At 44.0% G+C, this 22078-nt stretch overlaps 1 protein-coding gene across 1 annotated transcript in view; it reads right to left on the reverse strand.

Annotated features, from left to right (window-relative positions):
• The window catches only part of mei-9 (DNA repair endonuclease XPF mei-9), a 38438-nt gene extending 35838 nt beyond the window's left edge, over positions 1-2600 (reverse strand). Inside the window, exons 1-2 of the mRNA XM_053796499.2 lie at positions 2464-2600; positions 2006-2075 (exon numbers count right to left, since the gene is read on the reverse strand). Of these exons, the coding sequence (XP_053652474.1) occupies positions 2006-2075; positions 2464-2470 (77 nt within the window). The 5' untranslated portion in view covers positions 2471-2600. The remainder of the gene's footprint in view (positions 1-2005; positions 2076-2463) is intronic.
• Positions 2601-22078: the final 19478 nt, after the last annotated feature.

Genomic DNA, 22078 nt, shown 5'->3' on the forward strand with positions numbered 1-22078 from the left:
TTAATAACTCTCCTCTCCTATTTTTAACTGACAAATCCATTTGTTCTCTAGGCTTTCTTAACTTGTTAATCTCACTCCAAAACTTTTTCTTATTTTCAACAAAATTTGTTGATAACATCTCACCCACTCTCTCATTTGCTCTCTTTTTACATTGCTTCACCACTCTCTTAACTTCTCTCTTTTTCTCCATATACTCTTCCCTCCTTGCATCACTTCTACTTTGTAAAAACTTCTCATATGCTAACTTTTTCTCCCTTACTACTCTCTTTACATCATCATTCCACCAATCGCTCCTCTTCCCTCCTGCACCCACTTTCCTGTAACCACAAACTTCTGCTGAACACTCTAACACTACATTTTTAAACCTACCCCATACCTCTTCGACCCCATTGCCTATGCTCTCATTAGCCCATCTATCCTCCAATAGCTGTTTATATCTTACCCTAACTGCCTCCTCTTTTAGTTTATAAACCTTCACCTCTCTCTTCCCTGATGCTTCTATTCTCCTTGTATCCCATCTACCTTTTACTCTCAGTGTAGCTACAACTAGAAAGTGATCTGATATATCTGTGGCCCCTCTATAAACATGTACATCATGAAGTCTACTCAACAGTCTTTTATCTACCAATACATAATCCAACAAACTACTGTCATTTCGCCCTACATCATATCGTGTATACTTATTTATCCTCTTTTTCTTAAAATATGTATTACCTATAACTAAACCCCTTTCTATACAAAGTTCAATCAAAGGGCTCCCATTATCATTTACACCTGGCACCCCAAACTTACCTACCACACCCTCTCTAAAAGTTTCTCCTACTTTAGCATTCAAGTCCCCTACCACAATTACTCTCTCACTTGGTTCAAAGGCTCCTATACATTCACTTAACATCTCCCAAAATCTCTCTCTCTCCTCTGCATTCCTCTCTTCTCCAGGTGCATACACGCTTATTATGACCCACTTCTCGCATCCAACCTTTACTTTAATCCACATAATTCTTGAATTTACACATTCATATTCTCTTTTCTCCTTCCATAACTGATCATTTAACATTACTGCTACCCCTTCCTTTGCTCTAACTCTCTCAGATACTCCAGATTTAATCCCATTTATTTCCCCCCACTGAAACTCTCCTACCCCCTTCAGCTTTGTTTCGCTTAGGGCCAGGACATCCAACTTCTTTTCATTCATAACATCAGCAATCATCTGTTTCTTGTCATCCGCACTACATCCACGCACATTTAAGCAACCCAGTTTTATAAAGTTTTTCTTCTTCTCTTTTTTAGTAATTGTATACAGGAGAAGGGGTTACTAGCCCATTGCTCCCGGCATTTTAGTCGCCTCATACGACACGCATGGCTTACGGAGGAAAGATTCTTTTCCACTTCCCCATGGACAATAGAAGAAATAAAAAAGAACAAGAGCTATTTAGAAAAAGGAGAAAAACCTAGATGTATGTATATATATATATGCATGTGCGTGTCTGTGAAGTGTGACCAAAGTGTAAGTAGGAGTAGCAAGATATCCCTGTTATCTTAGCGTGTTTATGAGACAGAAAAAGAAACCAGCAATCCTACCATCATGCAAAACAGTTACAGGTTTTTGTTTCACAGTCATCTGGCAGGACGGTAGTACTTCCCTGGGTGGTTGCTGTCTACCAACCTACTACTACTACTACTACTACTACTAGGAACAAAATTAACTCCCAAGTGGTTGCAAAAGATATGCTAATTATTTCCAAACATGACAATACAATACTTGTGGCAATATACTCCACTGCAGAAGAAAAGTTTTAACTAAACCTTACTTACACATGTATATTACAAAGAACTCTTATGGTGCTCTGAAGCAGTTTTTAGTTTAGTTAAGCATTTTTAAATTACTGTACATTACTGGTACACAAAGAACAAAATATGATACAGCACTATAATTTTAATGTTTGCACATACTACAGTTATATATGATATACTGTAAATATACATATGAGAGAATCATACTCACTTGGCTGCTATAAGGAGACCATCTTCATGTAACAGATCCAACAACATCTGATTCTCATATTCCAACATTTCTGAAAAAAAAAATAGTCACGTCTTCATAGCAATAAATAAATAAGAATTGGATGACAATTACTATACTACACATATAAGGCATTTCAGGATCTGCTCCCCGAAGTCTGGTGAAGATTTTGCCTACATCTGGGCAGGTGAAGGAAAGGAAGCAAATTTCCTCTAAAAAAAAAAAATATTATTATTCTTACTACTATTATAACCAAGCTCTAAACCCGTAAGGGTCATACAGCGCTTTCTGAAAAAGTAATTCGGGAAAATGCTCGATGGGGCCTCGCACTATTACAATGACCCCACTGGAAATAAGTCACTTTGTCTGAACTTCTTTTGGGTTATCCTGGGTAACTTACACTATGTATGACAACCGTACCTGTGCCTAAATAAACTTACTTCCCATCAGTCTTCTTCTTCTTCTTCTTCTGTTGGGGTTTCAGGGCCACTGACAGCATACACCGTATCCCATCAGTCGAGAACTGGTTACTTTTCAATGTTGTTGCTGTGAAGGGATACCTCACCTTGAGTTTTCTTCTTCTTGGAGATTTATAGGTTCACTGACAGGATAAACCGTATCGAATCCTGCCTTTTGGTGTCCGGGGAAGAAATCGTGACTAGTAAGTAAGTTTCTTCAGGTATACACACAGTTACATAGATTATCAAACATAGCAGCATATGTGTAGAGAACCTAGGATAACCCAAAAAAGTCAGACAAAGTGACTTATTTCCATTGGGGAATAAGTAAGTTTATTTAGGTTCCAACTACTGGGGGATTACCAATAGACCCCTGGCTGTCTTCAAGCAGGCACTGGACAGGCACCTAAACTTAGTACCTGACCAGCCGGGTTGTGGCTCGTACGTTGGATTGCGTGCAGCCAGAAGTAACAGCCTGGTTGATCAGGCCCTGATCCACCATGAGGCCTGGTCACAGACCGGGCCGCGGGGGCGTTGACCCCCGAAACCCTTTCCAGGTATACACATGAGTACCTGCTCCTAAATAAACTTACTATTATCATACATAGTGTAAATTACTTAAGATAACCAAAAAATCAGACAAGGTGGCTTAATTCCATTGGGATTCTTGTAGCTCGACTGGTAGCGCACTCAGCTCACACACTGAGGCCCGTGGTTCGATCCCAGGTACAGGTGGAAACATTAGGACGTGTTTCCTGAAGACACCTGCTGTCCATGTTCACCTATCAGTAAAATAGGTACCTGGGTGTTAGTCGACTGGTGTGGGTCGCATCCTGGGACAAAATTGACCTAATTTGCCCGAAATGCTCTGCATAACAAGGGACTTTCTATGTAGTAGTAGCAGTGTCATTGATGTCAGCTATGTATACCTTGTACATGTACTTGTAGAAATAAAGATTATTATTATTATTATTATTATTATTATTATTATTATTATTATTAAAAAGTGTGAAAATCAGTTACAATAACAGGAGATACAATAGGAATAAAGTAAACTGAGTAATTTACATTAACATTAAAGAGAGAGGATCAGCTTACAATTACACGAACAATTTTAGGTGTACATGTTAAGTAAGTAAGTAAGTTTATTCAGGTATACACAAATACAGTTACATAGATTATCATACATAGCAGCATATGCGTAAAGAACCTGGGATAACCCAAAAAAGTCGAGGTGACTTATTTCCATTGGGGTCCTTTTTACCTTATTATTATAATATAAAGGAGATATACTAGGAATACGGTAAAATGAGTTATTTATATTTACATGTGTGTTAGCTAAAAAAATAAAAAATCATTCTCCTCCCTTTCTGTAGCTACATTCATCAGGCACCTTTTGGCTGTCATCTTGAACTGGTTCATGCTATGACTGGCTTTGACATGTGCAGGCAATCTGCTCCATTCCTTTATTACTGTACAATAAAAGGTGTTTGACTAGTGGGGGTACGTGTTATATGTCCCGATGCGTCCTGAGGCCACTGAGAAGGCATAGTATAGGCCAGGATCTCCTGGCAGCCTGGATAGTCAAATCCCTCCCACCCATGACTCACGAAATTGCAATAACGTGATTGCAGACAAATCTACTTTCTTGCTTACTATCTTAGTTAATAGCTAACATACTTTCTTACTTGATATCTTAGTTTTAACCTACTTGCTTACTTACTTACCTATTTGCTTATTTGTGTCTTGAAGATGGTTCAGCGCGGACCAAAAGTGTCATCTAAAGTTTTTCTCCAAAATCTGGGTTATATTTGAATTGTTGTAGCCAGGGCATTGTGACCTTCATTAGTAGTATTGTAATTTAAATTTTCCGCCCCTTGAATCCAGCGCCATTTTTTAATCAATTGCTTTAGAAACATCTTATAATGAATATAAATTATTGACACTTTATGTACAAATTAAGCAAATTAGTCACATATGTTTAAGATAATATAATTTTAGTGTTTGGTTTAACTGAAGTTTACTTTGATTAATTATAATTCAGGCGAGATATCCGGATAAATACTCTGTCCTAAAATCAGTTTTGTGATAAGTACCTAAGGTATATATCAGTGAATAATTTCCCAGTGAAGGTATAGGTGGGGCTGGTCTGCTGTGCTGTATTTGACACTGCTGCTCCTCCCTCCTCACACTAGTAATAATTACCGCTGTTTTCTAGTACACTGAGGTGAGCTCCATATGCAAATTACTCCACTGGGAAAATTGGGCTGGACTAGAAGCTGTAATGGAGGACCAAGTTACTGACGGAAGATTTCTGTTTTGTTTGGCATTTCTTTTTTCTCTACTTAATTCTGATGTAATTGTTTATTTTATAGATATTTTTAGGGTTGTATATTAATATTACATTTGTAATTTTATAGGTATTGAAGGTGAAGTTCGACTAATTGATGGTAAGCTGAGACATATTGATGATCTCGTCCTTTAATAGTGACTCTGCTATTTATGAGTCACACCTCAGTTATATTTTATAAGTGTATTATATTACACATATGTAGCATATTATGCTTGTGTGGAGTATTACTGTAGTTATTACAGCTGGCTGAGTTACAATTGGTGATTTCTCGTACCATTTTTTAAAGTTTACAGTCGCTACATATGGTTTTACTTATAATTATTTATTTACTGCAGTATACGGGTAATGTAGTTTACATGTAATACAATATTAGGTATAAAAGAAAGTCACTGGCATATGGTACATTTCAGGCAGAACTAACATGATGGTTATTGGCATTATTAGTGGTAAGTTACGTAGATTTCTATTGGTTTATGGTACTGATGATTTTGGAGGTCTGAACGCTGTATGACCCTTGTGGGTTTAGCACGTAGTTTTGATTATAATAATGGAGGTCCGAGCATGTTGGTGAGGAAGGAGTTGATGCTGTGTGATGGATGAGTAAGTTTATTTAGACATGGGTATACATATGTACAATTATCATACATGGTGTAAATTACCTGTGATAACCCTCAAAAAAGTTTGTGATTTATTTCCATTGTAATATCTTATTTAAACCTTAAAAGTTAAAACAGCTGAGCAACTTAAATGTGTGAAAATCATTTACAACATATGGAGATATACAAATAAAGTAAACTGAGTTATTTACATTAACATTAAAAAGAGGATCATTCCTTTCCCTTTTCCTTCCCCCTCCCAACCCTCCCTTTTCCCTATCCTGTTTGTAGCCTCTGGGGTCCTTCCCTCTGGCCTTACGGTTTCTAGGTAGGGGAGTGTGTGCCAGGGTTCATCCCGCTCCATGGGGTTCCTTGGGTGTGGTGTAGTTTGCCGTGCAATCTGGATTATCTGGAGGCATCCTGCTCCCTTCCCAGATTACCAAGAGGTGGGTCAGGGTATCGTGGTGAAGGGTGTATCTCCAGAGGCTGACTGCCCTCTCTTTTGTCCACCGAGGTAGCTTGGTAGATGTGAGGCTGCTATCCCAGAGCGTTGTGGGTAGGGTATGTGAAGGGTAGAGTATGGCACGGGTTCCATGTTGCATCTGCACTGCTGGCAGTCTCGAGGTCCTCTCAGATGAGAGGGGAAACTTACGGCCCTTTCATGCCTTTAGTGACTGTCCCTCCGCTCTTTTTTTTTTCTTTCCTTCGTTCTTTTTTTTTCTTCAAAATAACAGTAAGACAGAAGTACCACCATCATGGAGTCTGTTTAAGGAGAGCGAAAACCTTACTTATGCTATGGCTGTCTCTCGGCTTCACCTTCTGGTGAATCTTCCTCATATTCCTTATTCTCGAGTAGCTAGGAAACCTCCAACCTTGACAGTCCCCTCGTCTACCAGTTCCTCTGGTGCCATGTCACCCGTCTCTAATTCTTTCATGGTTTTACTCTCAGAACCCCCCCACCTCCTTACCTCTTCCTACCTCTACCTCTTCATCTTTTCGCCCACTAGTTTCTCAGTCTGCGAGGCCTCGCAAGCCTGCACCCTCTTCTTGCCTATCACCTGCAAAGTTGAACCTGTCTCCTAAGCCCAAGTCTCTTCGCATTTCCCCTGTGCTTACAATTCCCCAACAGTTCTCCTTTTTGGCCTCAGTGCCTAGTTCTCATCCCCTTTCTAGCTCAAACGAAGGTGGAGGTTCACCCCCCTCCTCGTGTGGTACCCTCTTTTCCTGTTCCCCCCCAAACTTCTTCCCCAGTCCCCCTCCAGCCTCTCCTCCTCTCCTGTTCTATTGCAGGACTCTTCTGTCCTTTCCAGCACATCTCTCCAGGTTCATACTCCCCTCCCGTCTCAGACTTCTTTGGTTCCATCCATAGTTTCCTCAATCTCTACTTGCTTTATCTTACCTGTCTCTGAAGTCATGGTATCAGCATCTTCCTTGTCCACTGAAACACTTGATACTATTTCCAACTATATTATGGAGACGAAACCCTCAATGGACACCTGTGCACCTCATTATGCCCCTTCTTATTTTTCACAACCCTTGCAGCAGTCTTTTCCTTCACAGCATTCTGATTCCTCCTTGCTTACATGCTTTTCATTGCCTCCACACATTGACTTTACTGACCCTACTAGCCCATAGATTTTATTGCTTCTCATTGTTAGCATACCTGTCTTTGTGAATAATGACTTATTATTTACAATGGAATATTCGTGGCCTTGGGTAATCGGGGAGAGCTCTGGGTGTTGCTTTTCAAGTTTTCTCCAGTAATGTCTGGTTACAAGAGCCTAAGGTTCATTCAGCAGTTATCAGTCACATTTCAGGATGTGTGCTGTTGCATTCTTCTGATCCCTTTCCTGATGAAACTTTTAATGAGAGTGCACTTCTTGTGCGCGTTAGTACTACTGCTTCAACAGGTCTTTGTTTGTTCTCAGCTGCATTTTACCACAGCTCGTATTTATTTGCACAGGTGGTATACAGTTGGCTCTCTCTATCTCTCCCCTTCCTGTGCATTCTGTATCTTAGATGTTACGTTCTTGATCTCTTCTCTGCCGCCGCCCATCTTGTTAGGTGATTTTAACGCTCATCATCTTTGGGAAGGGTCCCACTGACTCGTGGTGATCAGTTGGAGAGACTTCTCACTTCTCATCCTCTTCATGGTTTAAATACAAATGCTCCCACCTATTTTGACTCTCGCACTCAGTCTCTCTTGCATTGATCTTTCTCTCTGTTCCTCATCATTTGCCCTTATTTACACTTGGTCTGTTCTCCTGGATTTGCACGACAGTGATCACTTTCCTATTATTCTTACTTCTACTGCGTATTCTCGACGGCCTCGTAGCCCCCGTTGGCAATTTGGACAAGCGAATTGGGGCTTATACAGTGGACCCCCGCTTAATGATCACCTCCAAATGCGACCAATTATGTAAGTGTATTTATGTAAGTGCGTTTGTACGTGTATGTTTGGGGGTCTGAAATGGACTAATCTACTTCACAATATTCCTTATGGGAAAAAATTCGGTCAGTACTGGCACCTGAACATACTACTGGAATGAAAAAAGTTCGTTAACCGGGGGTCCACTGTACTCTCATGTTACCGCATTATGTGAAGACCCTTCTTTGTCCTTTATTGATGAGCTGGTGCACCAGTTTTCGACCTAAGTTTTGACTGCAGCGTCATGGTCTATTCCTCAAACCTCAGGCAGGCATTCTCAGACATGCGTGCCTTGGTGGTCTCCTGCGTGTGCCTGTGCAGTGCATTGGAAACGTGATGCCATTATCGATATAATCGGACCGCACATCATCTTTAGGATTCTAAGCGAGGAAGGGCAGTCGCTAGCCATGTCATACGTGATGCTAAGCATACTTGTTGGCAAGACTACATTTCTACTGTTACCTCGACTTCCCCTATGTGTGTAGCTTGGAAGAAGGTACGAAAGTTGTGTGGCAAGCACACTCCAGACCTGGCTCCCGTTTTGCGGGTTGCTGGTGTTAGTGTTGCAGAACCTCTTGAGGTTGCCTTGGAAATTGGGAACTATCTTGCTTCACCTCTGCCCCTCGTTTCTTGCTTCTAAATCTGCCAGGGAGCAATCGCCCTTGGATTTCTCTTCTAATGGGATGGAGCCAAATAACGTAACTTTTACTGTCTTAGAGCTGGAGTCCACGCTTTCCGCTTGCCGGTCATTGGCAGTTGGGCCTGATAATATTCATGTCTGTATGCTACAGCATCTGCATTCTATAGCCCTTGCAGTCCTTTTGTGCCTTTTCAATCTTGTTTGGATGCGAGGGGTTCTCCCTCAATGGAAATCTGCCAGGCACTTCAGGGCTTGATACCACTCACTATTTCCCATTGCTCTGACTAATGTAGTCTGCAAGGTGATGGCACGATTGGTAAATAGACATCTCATATGGTATTTAGAGATTCACAATAGTCCTCATCATTGTGGCTTTCTCAAGGGCCGCTCTACTTTGAACCCCTTGTTCCACTTAGATACGTATGTGCGAAATGCCTTTGCTAATAAACACTGTTTTAGCAGTGTTTTTTGACCTTGAGAAGGCATATGACACCACTTGGAAGTACAAGGCCCACTCCTTAGGCCTCCTTGGTAATCTACTGACTTTCCTAGCTGCTTTCTTATCTGAAAGACATTTTCGTGTCTGTGTTGGCGTCTCGCTTTCTTCAGACTTTGTTCAAGCCGAGGGGGTCCCACAAGGTTGTGTCCTTAGTACAGTGGACCCCCGGTATTCGATATTAATCCGTTCCTGAGAGCTCATCGAATACTGAAAATATCGAAAAGCAAATCAATTTTCCTCATAAGAAATAATGGAAATCAAATTAATCCATGCAAGACACCCAAAAGTATGAAAAAAAAAAATTTACCACATGAAATATTAAGTTTAATGCAATAGAATAATTACAATAACAATAGAATAATTGACATGGGAGGAGGGGAGAGATGTTAGTGTTTAGAAGGGGAATCCCCTTCCATTAGGACTTGAGGTAGCAAGTCATTTTCTGGGGTTACTTCCCTTCTTTTAATGCCACTAGGACCAGCTTGAGAGTCACTAGACTTCTGTCGCACAACATATCTGTCCATAGTGGCCTGTACCTCCTGTTCCTTTGTGACATTCCTAAAGTGTTTCACAACATTGTCAGTGTAATAGTCACCAACATGACTTGCAATAGCTGTGTTAGGGTGATTGTCATCAAAAAAGGTTTGCACTTTAAGCCACATTGCACACATTTACTTAATCTTTGAAGTAGGCAACTTCTTCAATTTCTCTATCCCCTCCTTCGAAGCAGTTTCCTCAGGTGTGGCCTCTTGCTGTTGAAGATGATCTAGCAGCTCATCAGTGGTTAGTTCTTCATTGTCCTCCTCCACCAACTCTTCCACATCCTCCCCACTAACCTCCAACCCCAAGGACTTCCCCAATGCCACAATGGATTCCTCAACTGGCATAGGCTTCTCAGGGTTAGCCTCAAATCCTTCAAAATCCCTTTTGTCTACACATTCTGGCCACAGTTTTTTCCAAGCAGAGTTAAGGTCCTCTTAGTCACTCCCTCCCAAGCCGTACCTATAAGGTTTATACAATTGAGGATATTAAAGTGATCCTTCCAAAACTCTTTTAGTCAGTTGCATTTCTGTGGTCACTACAAAGCACTTTTGAAACATTGCTTTTGTGAACAGTTTCTTGAAGTTGGAAATGACCTGCTGGTCCATGGGCTGCAGAAGAGGAGTGGTATTTGGAGGCAAAAACTTGACCTTAGTGAAGCTCATGTCCCCAGAAAGTCGCTCTGCCAAGTCTGTAGGATGACCAGGGACATTGTCTAATACCAGGAGGCACTTAAGGTCTAATTTCTTTTCAATTAGGTAATTTTTCACAGTGGGGGCAAATGCATGGTGTAACCAGTCATAGAAAAAGTCCCTAGTGACCCATGCCTTATTGTTTGTCCTCCACAGCACACACAAATTAGCCTTGAGGACATTGTTTTTCCTGAACACACTGGGAGTTTCAGAGTGATACACCAATAAAGGCTTCACTTTGCAATCACCACTAGCATTGGCACACATCAACAGAGTAAGCCTGTCTTTCATAGGCTTATGTCCTGGGAGTGCCTTTTCCTCCTGAGTAATGTAGGTCCTGCTTGGCATTTTCTTCCAAAACAGGCCTGTTTCGTCGCAATTAAACACTTGTTCAGGTTTCAAGTCTTCACTGTCTATGTAATCCTTGAATTCCTTCACATATTTTTCAGCTGCTTTTTGGTCCGAACTGGCAGCCTCACCATGCCTAATCACACTATGTATGCCACTATGATTCTTAAATCTTTCAAACCAACCTTTGCTGGCCTTAAATTCACTCACATCACTAGTTGCAGGCAATTTCTTTACCAAATCATCATGCAACTGCCTAGCCTTTTCACAAATGATCACTTGAGAGATGCTATCTCCTGCTATCTGGTTTTTCATTTATCCACACCAATAACAGTCTCTCAACATTTTCTTACACTTGTGGTCGCTGTTTCGTAATCACAGTTGCACCTTTTGCAAGAACAGCTTCCTTGATTGCCGTTTTCCTGGTCACTATAGTAGAGATGGTTGATTGGGGTTTACTATACAACCTGGCCAGCTCCAACACACGCACTCCACCTTCGTACTTTGCAATTATCTCTTTCTTCATTTCAGTAGTCATTAGCACCTTTTTTCTCGAAGGGTTGGCACTAGAAGCTTTCTTGGGGCCCGTGGTGACTTACTTTGCAGAAACAAGCGCCAAAAACAGTGATAATGTGGAATGTACCAAATGTATCCTTAGATGCACGCACACTGGCTGGCTTGTAAACACTGGCACACACGGGGCAGTTCAGGCCACGTGTGGACTCGTTTCGTACAAATCGCATCGAATACCGGGTTTTCGATCTGATACCGAGGCAAAATTTTTGCGATATAATGCATCGAATACCGGATTTATCGAATACCGATGCCATCGAATACCGGGGGTCCACTGTACCACCCTTTTTCTCTTGGCCATAAATTACCTACCATCCATTCTTCCATCACATATTTGGTTGTCAGTTTCAGGATGGCTTCGCTATAGCTTATGCAGGCGCTGACTATTGCCTGGTAGTGGCCTCCCTTCAGGATGCGATTGACCGTGTTTACCATAAGGCAACTTCTCATGATTTTAAATTTTCTAGTATGAAAACCCATTTCATTACCTTCACTAGACATCCTCTTGTCCCAGATATTTAATAGTATCTACATGGCTCGCCTGTCCCAGAATGTGATACGTTCCAGTTTCTTGGCCTTCTATTTGATCGCCGGTTGACATGGAAACCTCACATTTCCACTTTGAAAGCAGCTTGCCATGGTCAGCTGAATCTCTCTAAAATTCTTGCGCATCATTCACGGGGGAGCAGATTGCCGGACTCTCCTGTTTGCATTCCACCCTAGTCTTGTCCAAGCTGGATTATGGGGACCAAGTCTATTCTGTGGCTTCTCCTACAACTCTTAAGTTAGATCCCCTTCATCATCAGGGTCTGCGTTTATGCCTTGGTGCCTTTCGTTCATCCCCTGTTGGAAGCCTCTATGCTGAGGCGAAGGTTCTTTCTTGAGCCAATCGTCGTGATGCTCATTGCCTTCATTACTTCGTCCGCTCTCATGACCTTAGTGTTCCTTCTACGTATAGGTTGATCTCAAACATTAGTAGAAGCCTGTTGTTTGTTCGATGCCCCTGCTTACTCTGACCGCTTTCTCTTCATCCTCACTCCAGTCTTCTCTCCAGTTGCTTCCCTTGTATGTTCATAGAGCATCTGCCTTTTTTCTTGGGAGGTTCCGATGGTTCATGTCTGTTCTCCCCATGCGCCAAAGCTTTCCTACCTACTGCCACTTCTCGCTCTGTCTTGAACACTTCCTGTTGCATGCGCATACCTTTACTGTTTATACAGATGGTTCTAAATCTTTTGACGGTGTTGGTTCGCGGCAGTGTTCCCTGACGATGTTGTCCAGTCATTTGTTAAACTCGGCTAGTATTTTTATCGCCAGGTTTTATGCCATCCTCGTAGCGCTTCTCCATATTCCATATATATCTCCTTTGGCGTTTGTGATCATTTCATATTATTCCCTCTGCACTTTACAGGCCATTAAACAATTTGATTCCCCTCATCCATTGGTCCTTCATATTCAACTATGGTTGCACCGTGTGGCTAGCAAAAACACAGACATCGTTTTCTGTTTGGGCCCTGGACAAGTTGATGTGCAGGGCAATGAACAGGCGGATGCTGCTGCGTGGTAAGCGGTACGTGACCTTCCAGTTTCCTATAGAGGTTTCTGTTCAGGGATTATTTTAGTCATCTCTGCCCGTCTTGGCAACAACGGTGGTCGGACATGCACTGTGGAGAAAATTCTCCAGTAAAAGGGGGTATCATCTCAGCACTCTCAGCCCCTTTTCAGCCTTCTGAGGGACTTGAGGGACTCAGCCCTCCTGGAAGAGGGGCTAATGGCCTCTCTTACTTCCTCATAAATGTAGTTTAATTTGAACAATGTGCTGTACCAGCATCATAGTCATGCCACCTTTTTTTTAGAGGTCTCCAGTGGTTACAAAATAACAAGAGTAAGTTGATCTGTGTACAAAATAGAGTAGCAGAAATAAGAGAGATGCAGAGAAACCATCTCTTTCTCCACATCTCTACCCAAGAGAATCCAGCTGACATGTCATGTGAAGTCCTACTCGAGAAATTTGGGGTTAATAAATTATGGCCCCACAGACCGAATTGGCTCTCTAATGAAAATAACTGGCCTCAGCAAAAAACTCACATGATGCCAGAAGAAACAGTCTGCTTGAACACAGTAAAAATAATATGTTTAAATACAGTAGAAACATAAATTGCACCCTATTAAACCACTTTTAGGTTTGTGGCTATCTTCTTACCACCATTGCCATACTCGGGAGACTGCGCTCTCCCATCTTTGCATTGGCCATACTCGCCTTACCCATGGGTATCTCATGGAACTGCACCCTATTCTGTGAGGTTTGTTGAGTCCCTATTTCGGTTCTTCACTTTCTTGTAGATTGCCCGGCTTACCATCGAGCTCACAGGATTTACCTCCAACGACGCCGCTGCCTTACCACTCTTGCCTTATCTTCCCTTCTTGCAGACGGCCCTGCCTTCAACTTATAATCACTTTTTGATTTTTTGTCAGCAACTGCTTTACTATACAAACATTGACACACAGCCCTTAGTATCCCCTCCAACCCTTTTCTCCCCTCACCTCTGATCCCCTCTCCACCTAGCTGTTTATAGCCCCAGCACTATTTTCTGCCCAGCAATGCTGCATGACCCTTGTCAGTTTAGTGCTTTATTATTTGATGATGATGATAATAGTGTATAGTAAACATTTAAAAGTATACCAGAAATGTTGTAAATGGTGCATAGGTGACATTAAAACAATATCAGAGATGGTTGACACAAACCCACTACCATTAGTATGCTCCTCATTTAGCGATGAATTCATTTACCGATGTGGTCTGAGAAACGGAACTCCATTGTTGAGTGAGGAGAGGCTGTATACTTGGTTAAGACACTACCCTACGGTGAGGTAATTGTACCACCACATAAGTGCCCATTATTTGAGTAGTTTCCAAAAATATGTACAACAACTTGACTGGTAAAAAGATTCCAAATACATACAGTAATTATGTTTAATGAATAGTATATACGTATTTTTGAAACTACAGTACACTACTCAGATAATGGGCACTTTTAGGTGATGGTGGAATTAACCCTCACATGGCATAATTGTCCCATTGTGCATTATGTATGTTTGCAGGAAAATCTTTATTACAGCGTTTCATCCATGACTGGACTATATCCAGTATACAAAGATACAAATGTTCATTGCCTTTTAAGGCAAATGAGTACCCTGAAGGTCAGGCTAGGGAGAGGTCAAGAGAGGTAACAAACAAGGTGTGCCCTATAAGATAATGTATTTGTTCTTGTATACTATATATGATAAAATTCAGTCTTAGTTGAAACATCACATCAAGTGTTTCACAGTCATCTTAGTATTGTTCTCACTGTCAGCTTACACGATTGTTTAACCACTGAAAAACCATCTTAGGAATTTTGTTAGAGGTACAGAATGATGGAGAGCATAAAGGTGCAAAGAATCTTAATAAGTCCAAGTTTGTGAATCTCTTATCCTGACTGAGTACAGTATGTCACATTTCTGAGATACTACTGACAGCGATAGGTGGGGAAATAGCAGTGAAGAAGGGACAACCAAGAGAATACTCCACTTTAACCTCCTAAATCTTCAGCAAAACAATTTCTTGGTGAAGATGACAAATATTTCTGAAAGAAAATTACAGCTTCAGAATTCTTTTCATAGCATATTAGATTGATCTGAATTTTATTTAAGTATTCTGAAAAAAATATAGAATGGTAATTTAAGTAAAAAAATTTTCATTTTGAAGGGGATTTTTTTTATAGGGCAAGCAAGGTTTCCCTTGCTCTTTTATGAATACATGACACTGGCCACAGTAGCTGTGGAATTACCATTCCCATAGATGTAAGCTGAAGAGTAGTGAGATGTGTATTGCATTTTTAAGTTGTAAATTTTCTCTGTACTTTGCAAATACCAGCCTGAGAATCACTTGTGTGGAACTAATGTACACTATACCACCTTGTAATAGAGCAGCACACACAGGCTGATAGAATATAGATTATGTTTGGCAGAACTCGCTGTGCAGTATATACAGTCATTTAGATTCCAATGATATTTTTTTCCCATAGCTGTAACAACAGTTGACAATTCTGGAAACGATGAACCTTGTCCACTAAATCCAAAAATATTTTACTCGACAGATTATAACAATAATGGGCAGTTATGGAAATAAAGGATTTTGTCCATTTAATCTGAAATTTGTTAAATCAAGGTTTTACCACACTGTATTATTAACCCTTTCGGTGTCAGTCTCGTTGTTCTCTCAGTAGTACCAGTAGCCAGTTACCAGTGTCAGTAGTAGTGACTCAATACCAACCATCTGTGTGAATCACTTGTTATTCACTCTTGCAGCTGACACTAGCATGTTTTTGAACGCCGCTTACCCCTAGGCATCATTCGTGAGGCAGTTGTAAAATAGGGAGCAGAGAGGCAGGTCAGGCTGGGCGCTTCCCATATATTCCGTTTTAATTATACTCCATTATTGCCTATGTGAGTATCCTTTACCCAATCCACGTTTCCAAACCCAACAGGGCAGTACAATGGCTTTGAAGCCAGGGTTGGTCCAGTAGTACTACATCATGAACTCGGCTCACTCGGATGAGATACTATAAGTAGTACATTTGGGCCTAGATATGAAAGAATGGTTTTGTGCAGTAAGTGTGCACCATATAAAAAGATTCCTGCAGAACGCATTGCATAACAAGAAAAAACTGTGACCATATTAATAACAATGATATATAATAATTTTTACATAGTGATTCCCTGAGATATGGAAATTATTTCAAGGGTTCTGCAAGGGCAAACAGGTTGAGAAATGCTGCTCTGAAGCAGAGGACACAGATTTGATCTTTGGGCATGGGGAAATGTTGGGCATGTCTCCTTATACTTGTTATCCCTGTTCACCTAGCAGTCAGTAGGTACTTGGGTGTTTGATGACTATTGTGGGTCACATCCTTGAAGAGGCCCAAAGGACTCCTATGAAAATAAGCCACACTGGTTTTCTTGGGTTATTAATCCACTGGATTTGTGAGCCTAATAAACAGTTGCTGCGGTGCATGTAGTTGTGGAATACAACAAAAAATTCGCTGGTGATTCGGAAGTTAGAGTTTATGTATAATAGCAAAATATCCTGTATAATACTGTATGAACTCACTTTCGTAGAGAAAGGGTTGGTTACTCTGGGAAACAGCTTTGAGGCTGATATTCCACTTGCATTGTTTGAAAATTTTACAGGAGCATTTGCCATGTCAGTACTAGATATAGTATATTTAAGGAATAAAAGGGGACATTAACCAACTAAAAATAATGCTAAGAAAAAACTTCCTATAGACTGTCAGTCCAGCCACAGTGATTAAAAATTGTGTTCTGTCTCATTTTTTCTAGAATATTTAAAAAGAAAGTTAAGTAATACTGAAATTGCATATGCCTAGCAAATATGCATGTGTTTATTGGGTGAGCTTAAGTAATGTTCTGTAAAAGTTTATAACATCCCAATATCAATATGCAATATTTTTTGTTTAACATTTCAGACCAGCCACTATATCTGGGAGATTTCATTCTGATTATGGAAGAGGCATCTGAAGGGTGAGCAAAAGATTTATTTAGTATTCAAATTTTGCAATTAATGTAAGATGTTAGGAATATTTAAAACTTTGCTGCAGCAAAGTTTGTCAGTAGAATATTGTTTGCTATAAATTTTATGTATACTGTACCTAATAGAATGAAAGGTTCTTCAACAGGTAAGGTTATCTAGATAACTTTAAAGAACACAGGAGATGGTTCAACAAGAACACAGGGGATGGTTCAACAAGAACACAGGGGATGGTTCAACAAGAACACAGGGGATGGTTCAACAAGAACACGGGGGATGGTTCAACAAGAACACGGGGGATGGTTCAACAAGAACACAGGGGATGGTTCAACAAGAACACAGGGGATGGTTCAACAAGAACACGGGGGATGGTTCAACAAGAACACAGGGGATGGTTCAACAAGAACACAGGGGATGGTTCAACAAGAACACAGGGGATGGTTCAACAAGAACACGGGGGATGGTTCAACAAGAACACAGGGGATGGTTCAACAAGAACACAGGAGATGGTTCAACAAGAACACAGGGGATGGTTCAACAAGAACACAGGGGATGGTTCAACAAGAACACAGGGGATGGTTCAACAAGAACACAGGGGATGGTTCAACAAGAACACAGGGGATGGTTCAACAAGAACACAGGGGATGGTTCAACAAGAACACAGGGGATGGTTCAACAAGAACACAGGGGATGGTTCAACAAGAACACAGGGGATGGTTCAACAAGAACACAGGGGATGGTTCAACAAGAACACGGGATGGTTCAACAAGAACACAGGGGATGGTTCAACAAGAACAAAGGGGATGGTTCAACAAGAACACGGGGGATGGTTCAACAAGAACACAGGGGATGGTTCAACAAGAACACAGGGGATGGTTCAACAAGAACACAGGGGATGGTTCAACAAGAACACAGGGGATGGTTCAACAAGAACACAGGGGATGGTTCAACAAGAACACAGGGGATGGTTCAACAAGAACACAGGGGATGGTTCAACAAGAACACAGGGGATGGTTCAACAAGAACACAGGGGATGGTTCAACAAGAACACAGGGGATGGTTCAACAAGAACACAGGGGATGGTTCAACAAGAACACAGGGGATGGTTCAACAAGAACACAGGGGATGGTTCAACAAGAACACAGGGGATGGTTCAACAAGAACACAGGGGATGGTTCAACAAGAACACAGGGGATGGTTCAACAAGAACACAGGGGATGGTTCAACAAGAACACGGGGGATGGTTCAACAAGAACACAGGGGATGGTTCAACAAGAACACAGGGGATGGTTCAACAAGAACACAGGGGATGGTTCAACAAGAACACAGGGGATGGTTCAACAAGAACACAGGGGATGGTTCAACAAGAACACAGGGGATGGTTCAACAAGAACACAGGGGATGGTTCAACAAGAACACAGGGGATGGTTCAACAAGAACACAGGGGATGGTTCAACAAGAACACAGGGGATGGTTCAACAAGAACACAGGGGATGGTTCAACAAGAACACAGGGGATGGTTCAACAAGAACACAGGGGATGGTTCAACAAGAACACAGGGGATGGTTCAACAAGAACACAGGGGATGGTTCAACAAGAACACAGGGGATGGTTCAACAAGAACACAGGGGATGGTTCAACAAGAACACAGGGGATGGTTCAACAAGAACACAGGGGATGGTTCAACAAGAACACAGGGGATGGTTCAACAAGAACACAGGGGATGGTTCAACAAGAACACAGGGGATGGTTCAACAAGAACACAGGGGATGGTTCAACAAGAACACGGGGGATGGTTCAACAAGAACACAGGGGATGGTTCAACAAGAACACAGGGGATGGTTCAACAAGAACACGGGGGATGGTTCAACAAGAACACGGGGGATGGTTCAACAAGAACACAGGGGATGGTTCAACAAGAACACGGGGGATGGTTCAACAAGAACACAGGGGATGGTTCAACAAGAACACAGGGGATGGTTCAACAAGAACACAGGGGATGGTTCAACAAGAACACAGGGGATGGTTCAACAAGAACAATGGGGATGGGGGATGGTTCAACAAGAACACGGGGGATGGTTCAACAAGAACACGGGGGATGGTTCAACAAGAACACGGGGGATGGTTCAACAAGAACACAGGGGATGGTTCAACAAGAACACGGGGGATGGTTCAACAAGAACACAGGGGATGGTTCAACAAGAACACAGGGGATGGTTCAACAAGAACACAGGGGATGGTTCAACAAGAACAAAGGGGATGGTTCAACAAGAACACGGGGGATGGTTCAACAAGAACACGGGGGATGGTTCAACAAGAACACAGGGGATGGTTCAACAAGAACACAGGGGATGGTTCAACAAGAACACAGGGGATGGTTCAACAAGAACACAGGGGATGGTTCAACAAGAACACAGGGGATGGTTCAACAAGAACACAGGAGATGGTTCAACAAGAACACAGGGGATGGTTCAACAAGAACACAGGGGATGGTTCAACAAGAACACAGGGGATGGTTCAACAAGAACACAGGGGATGGTTCAACAAGAACACAGGGGATGGTTCAACAAGAACACAGGGGATGGTTCAACAAGAACACAGGGGATGGTTCAACAAGAACACAGGGGATGGTTCAACAAGAACACAGGGGATGGTTCAACAAGAAAACAGGGGATGGTTCAACAAGAACACAGGGGATGGTTCAACAAGAACACGGGGGATGGTTCAACAAGAACACGGGGGATGGTTCAACAAGAACACGGGGGATGGTTCAACAAGAACACGGGGGATGGTTCAACAAGAACACGGGGGATGGTTCAACAAGAACACGGGGGATGGTTCAACAAGAACACGGGGGATGGTTCAACAAGAACACAGGGGATGGTTCAACAAGAACACAGGGGATGGTTCAACAAGAACACAGGGGATGGTTCAACAAGAACACAGGGGATGGTTCAACAAGAACACAGGGGATGGTTCAACAAGAACACGGGGGATGGTTCAACAAGAACACGGGGGATGGTTCAACAAGAACACGGAGGATGGTTCAACAAGAACACGGGGGATGGTTCAACAAGAACACGGGGGATGGTTCAACAAGAACACAGGGGATGGTTCAACAAGAACACAGGGGATGGTTCAACAAGAACACAGGGGATGGTTCAACAAGAACACAGGGGATGGTTCAACAAGAACACAGGGGATGGTTCAACAAGAACACGGGGGATGGTTCAACAAGAACACGGGGGATGGTTCAACAAGAACACGGGGGATGGTTCAACAAGAACACGGGGGATGGTTCAACAAGAACACGGGGGATGGTTCAACAAGAACACGGGGGATGGTTCAACAAGAACACGGGGGATGGTTCAAGAAGAACACGGGGGATGGTTCAAGAAGAACACAGGGGATGGTTCAACAAGAACACAGGGGATGGTTCAACAAGAACACAGGGGATGGTTCAACAAGAACACAGGGGATGGTTCAACAAGAACACAGGGGATGGTTCAACAAGAACACAGGGGATGGTTCAACAAGAACACAGGGGATGGTTCAACAAGAACACAGGGGATGGTTCAACAAGAACACAGGGGATGGTTCAACAAGAACACAGGGGATGGTTCAACAAGATTAAAATACAGTACAGTATGTGACTGCTGGACCATTGGACCCAGCTCTCCTCTCCCCCACACACCCAGCTCTCCTCTCCCCCACACACCCAGCTCTCCTCTCCCCCACACACCCAGCTCTCCTCTCCCCCCACACACCCAGCTCTCCTCTCCCCCCACACACCCAGCTCTCCTCTCCCCACACACCCCCCGCTCTCCTCTCCCCCCCCACACCCAGCTCTCCTCTCCCCCCACACACCCAGCTCTCCTCTCCCCCCACACACCCAGCTCTCCTCTCCCCCCACACACCCAGCTCTCCTCTCCCCAACACACCCTGCTCTCCTTGCCCCCACACACCCAGCTCTCCTCTCCCCCCACACACCCAGCTCTCCTCTCCCCCCACCCACCCAGCTCTCCTCTCCCCCCACACACCCAGCTCTCCTCTCCCCCCACACACCCAGCTCTCCTCTCCCCCCACACACCCAGCTCTCCTCTCCCCCCACACACCCAGCTCTCCTCTCCCCCCACACACCCAGCTCTCCTCTCCCCCCACGCACCCAGCTCTCCTCTCCCCCCACACACCCAGCTCTCCTCTCCCCCCACACACCCAGCTCTCCTCTCCCCCCACACACCCAGCTCTCCTCTCCCCCCGCGCACCCAGCTCTCCTCTCCCCCCACACACCCAGCTCTCCTCTCCCCCCACACACCCAGCTCTCCTCTCCCCCCACACACCCAGCTCTCCTCTCCCCCCACACACCCAGCTCTCCTCTCCCCCCACACACCCAGCTCTCCTCTCCCCCCACACACCCAGCTCTCCTCTCCCCCCACACACCCAGCTCTCCTCTCCCCCCACACACCCAGCTCTCCTCTCCCCCCACACACCCAGCTCTCCTCTCCCCCCACACACCCAGCTCTCCTCTCCCCCCACACACCCAGCTCTCCTCTCCCCCCACACACCCAGCTCTCCTCTCCCCCCACACACCCAGCTCTCCTCTCCCCCCACACACCCAGCTCTCCTCTCCCCGCACCCATCCAGCTCTCCTCTCCCTCCACACACCCAGCTCTCCTCTCCCCCCACACACCCAGCTCTCCTCTCCCCCCACACACCCAGCTCTCCTCTCCCCCCACACACCCAGCTCTCCTCTCCCCCCACACACCCAGCTCTCCTCTCCCCCCACACACCCAGCTCTCCTCTCCCCCACACACCCAGCTCTCCTCTCCCCCCACACACCCAGCTCTCCTCTCCCCCCACACACCCAGCTCTCCTCTCCCCCCACACACCCAGCTCTCCTCTCCCCCCACACACCCAGCTCTCCTCTCCCCCCACACACCCAGCTCTCCTCTCCCCCCACACACCCACCTCTCCTCTCCCCCCACACACCCACCTCTCCTCTCCCCCCACACACCCACCTCTCCTCTCCCCCACACACCCACCTCTCCTCTCCCCCCACACACCCACCTCTCCTCTCCCCCACACACCCACCTCTCCTCTCCCCCCACACACCCACCTCTCCTCTCCCCCCACACACCTCTCCCCCCACAAACCCAGCTCTCCTCTCCCCCACACACCCAGCTCTCCTCTTCCCCCACACACCCAGCTCTATTATCCCCCTACACACCCAGCTCTCCTCTCCCCTCACACACCCAGCTCTCCTCTCCCCCCACACACCCACCTCTCCTCTCCCCCCACACACCCAGCTCTCCTCTCCCCCCACACACCCAGCTCTCCTCTC

This window comes from Cherax quadricarinatus, chromosome 80, assembly GCF_038502225.1.
Source record: "Cherax quadricarinatus isolate ZL_2023a chromosome 80, ASM3850222v1, whole genome shotgun sequence".
In the NCBI taxonomy this organism is placed as follows: Eukaryota; Metazoa; Arthropoda; class Malacostraca; order Decapoda; family Parastacidae; genus Cherax; species Cherax quadricarinatus.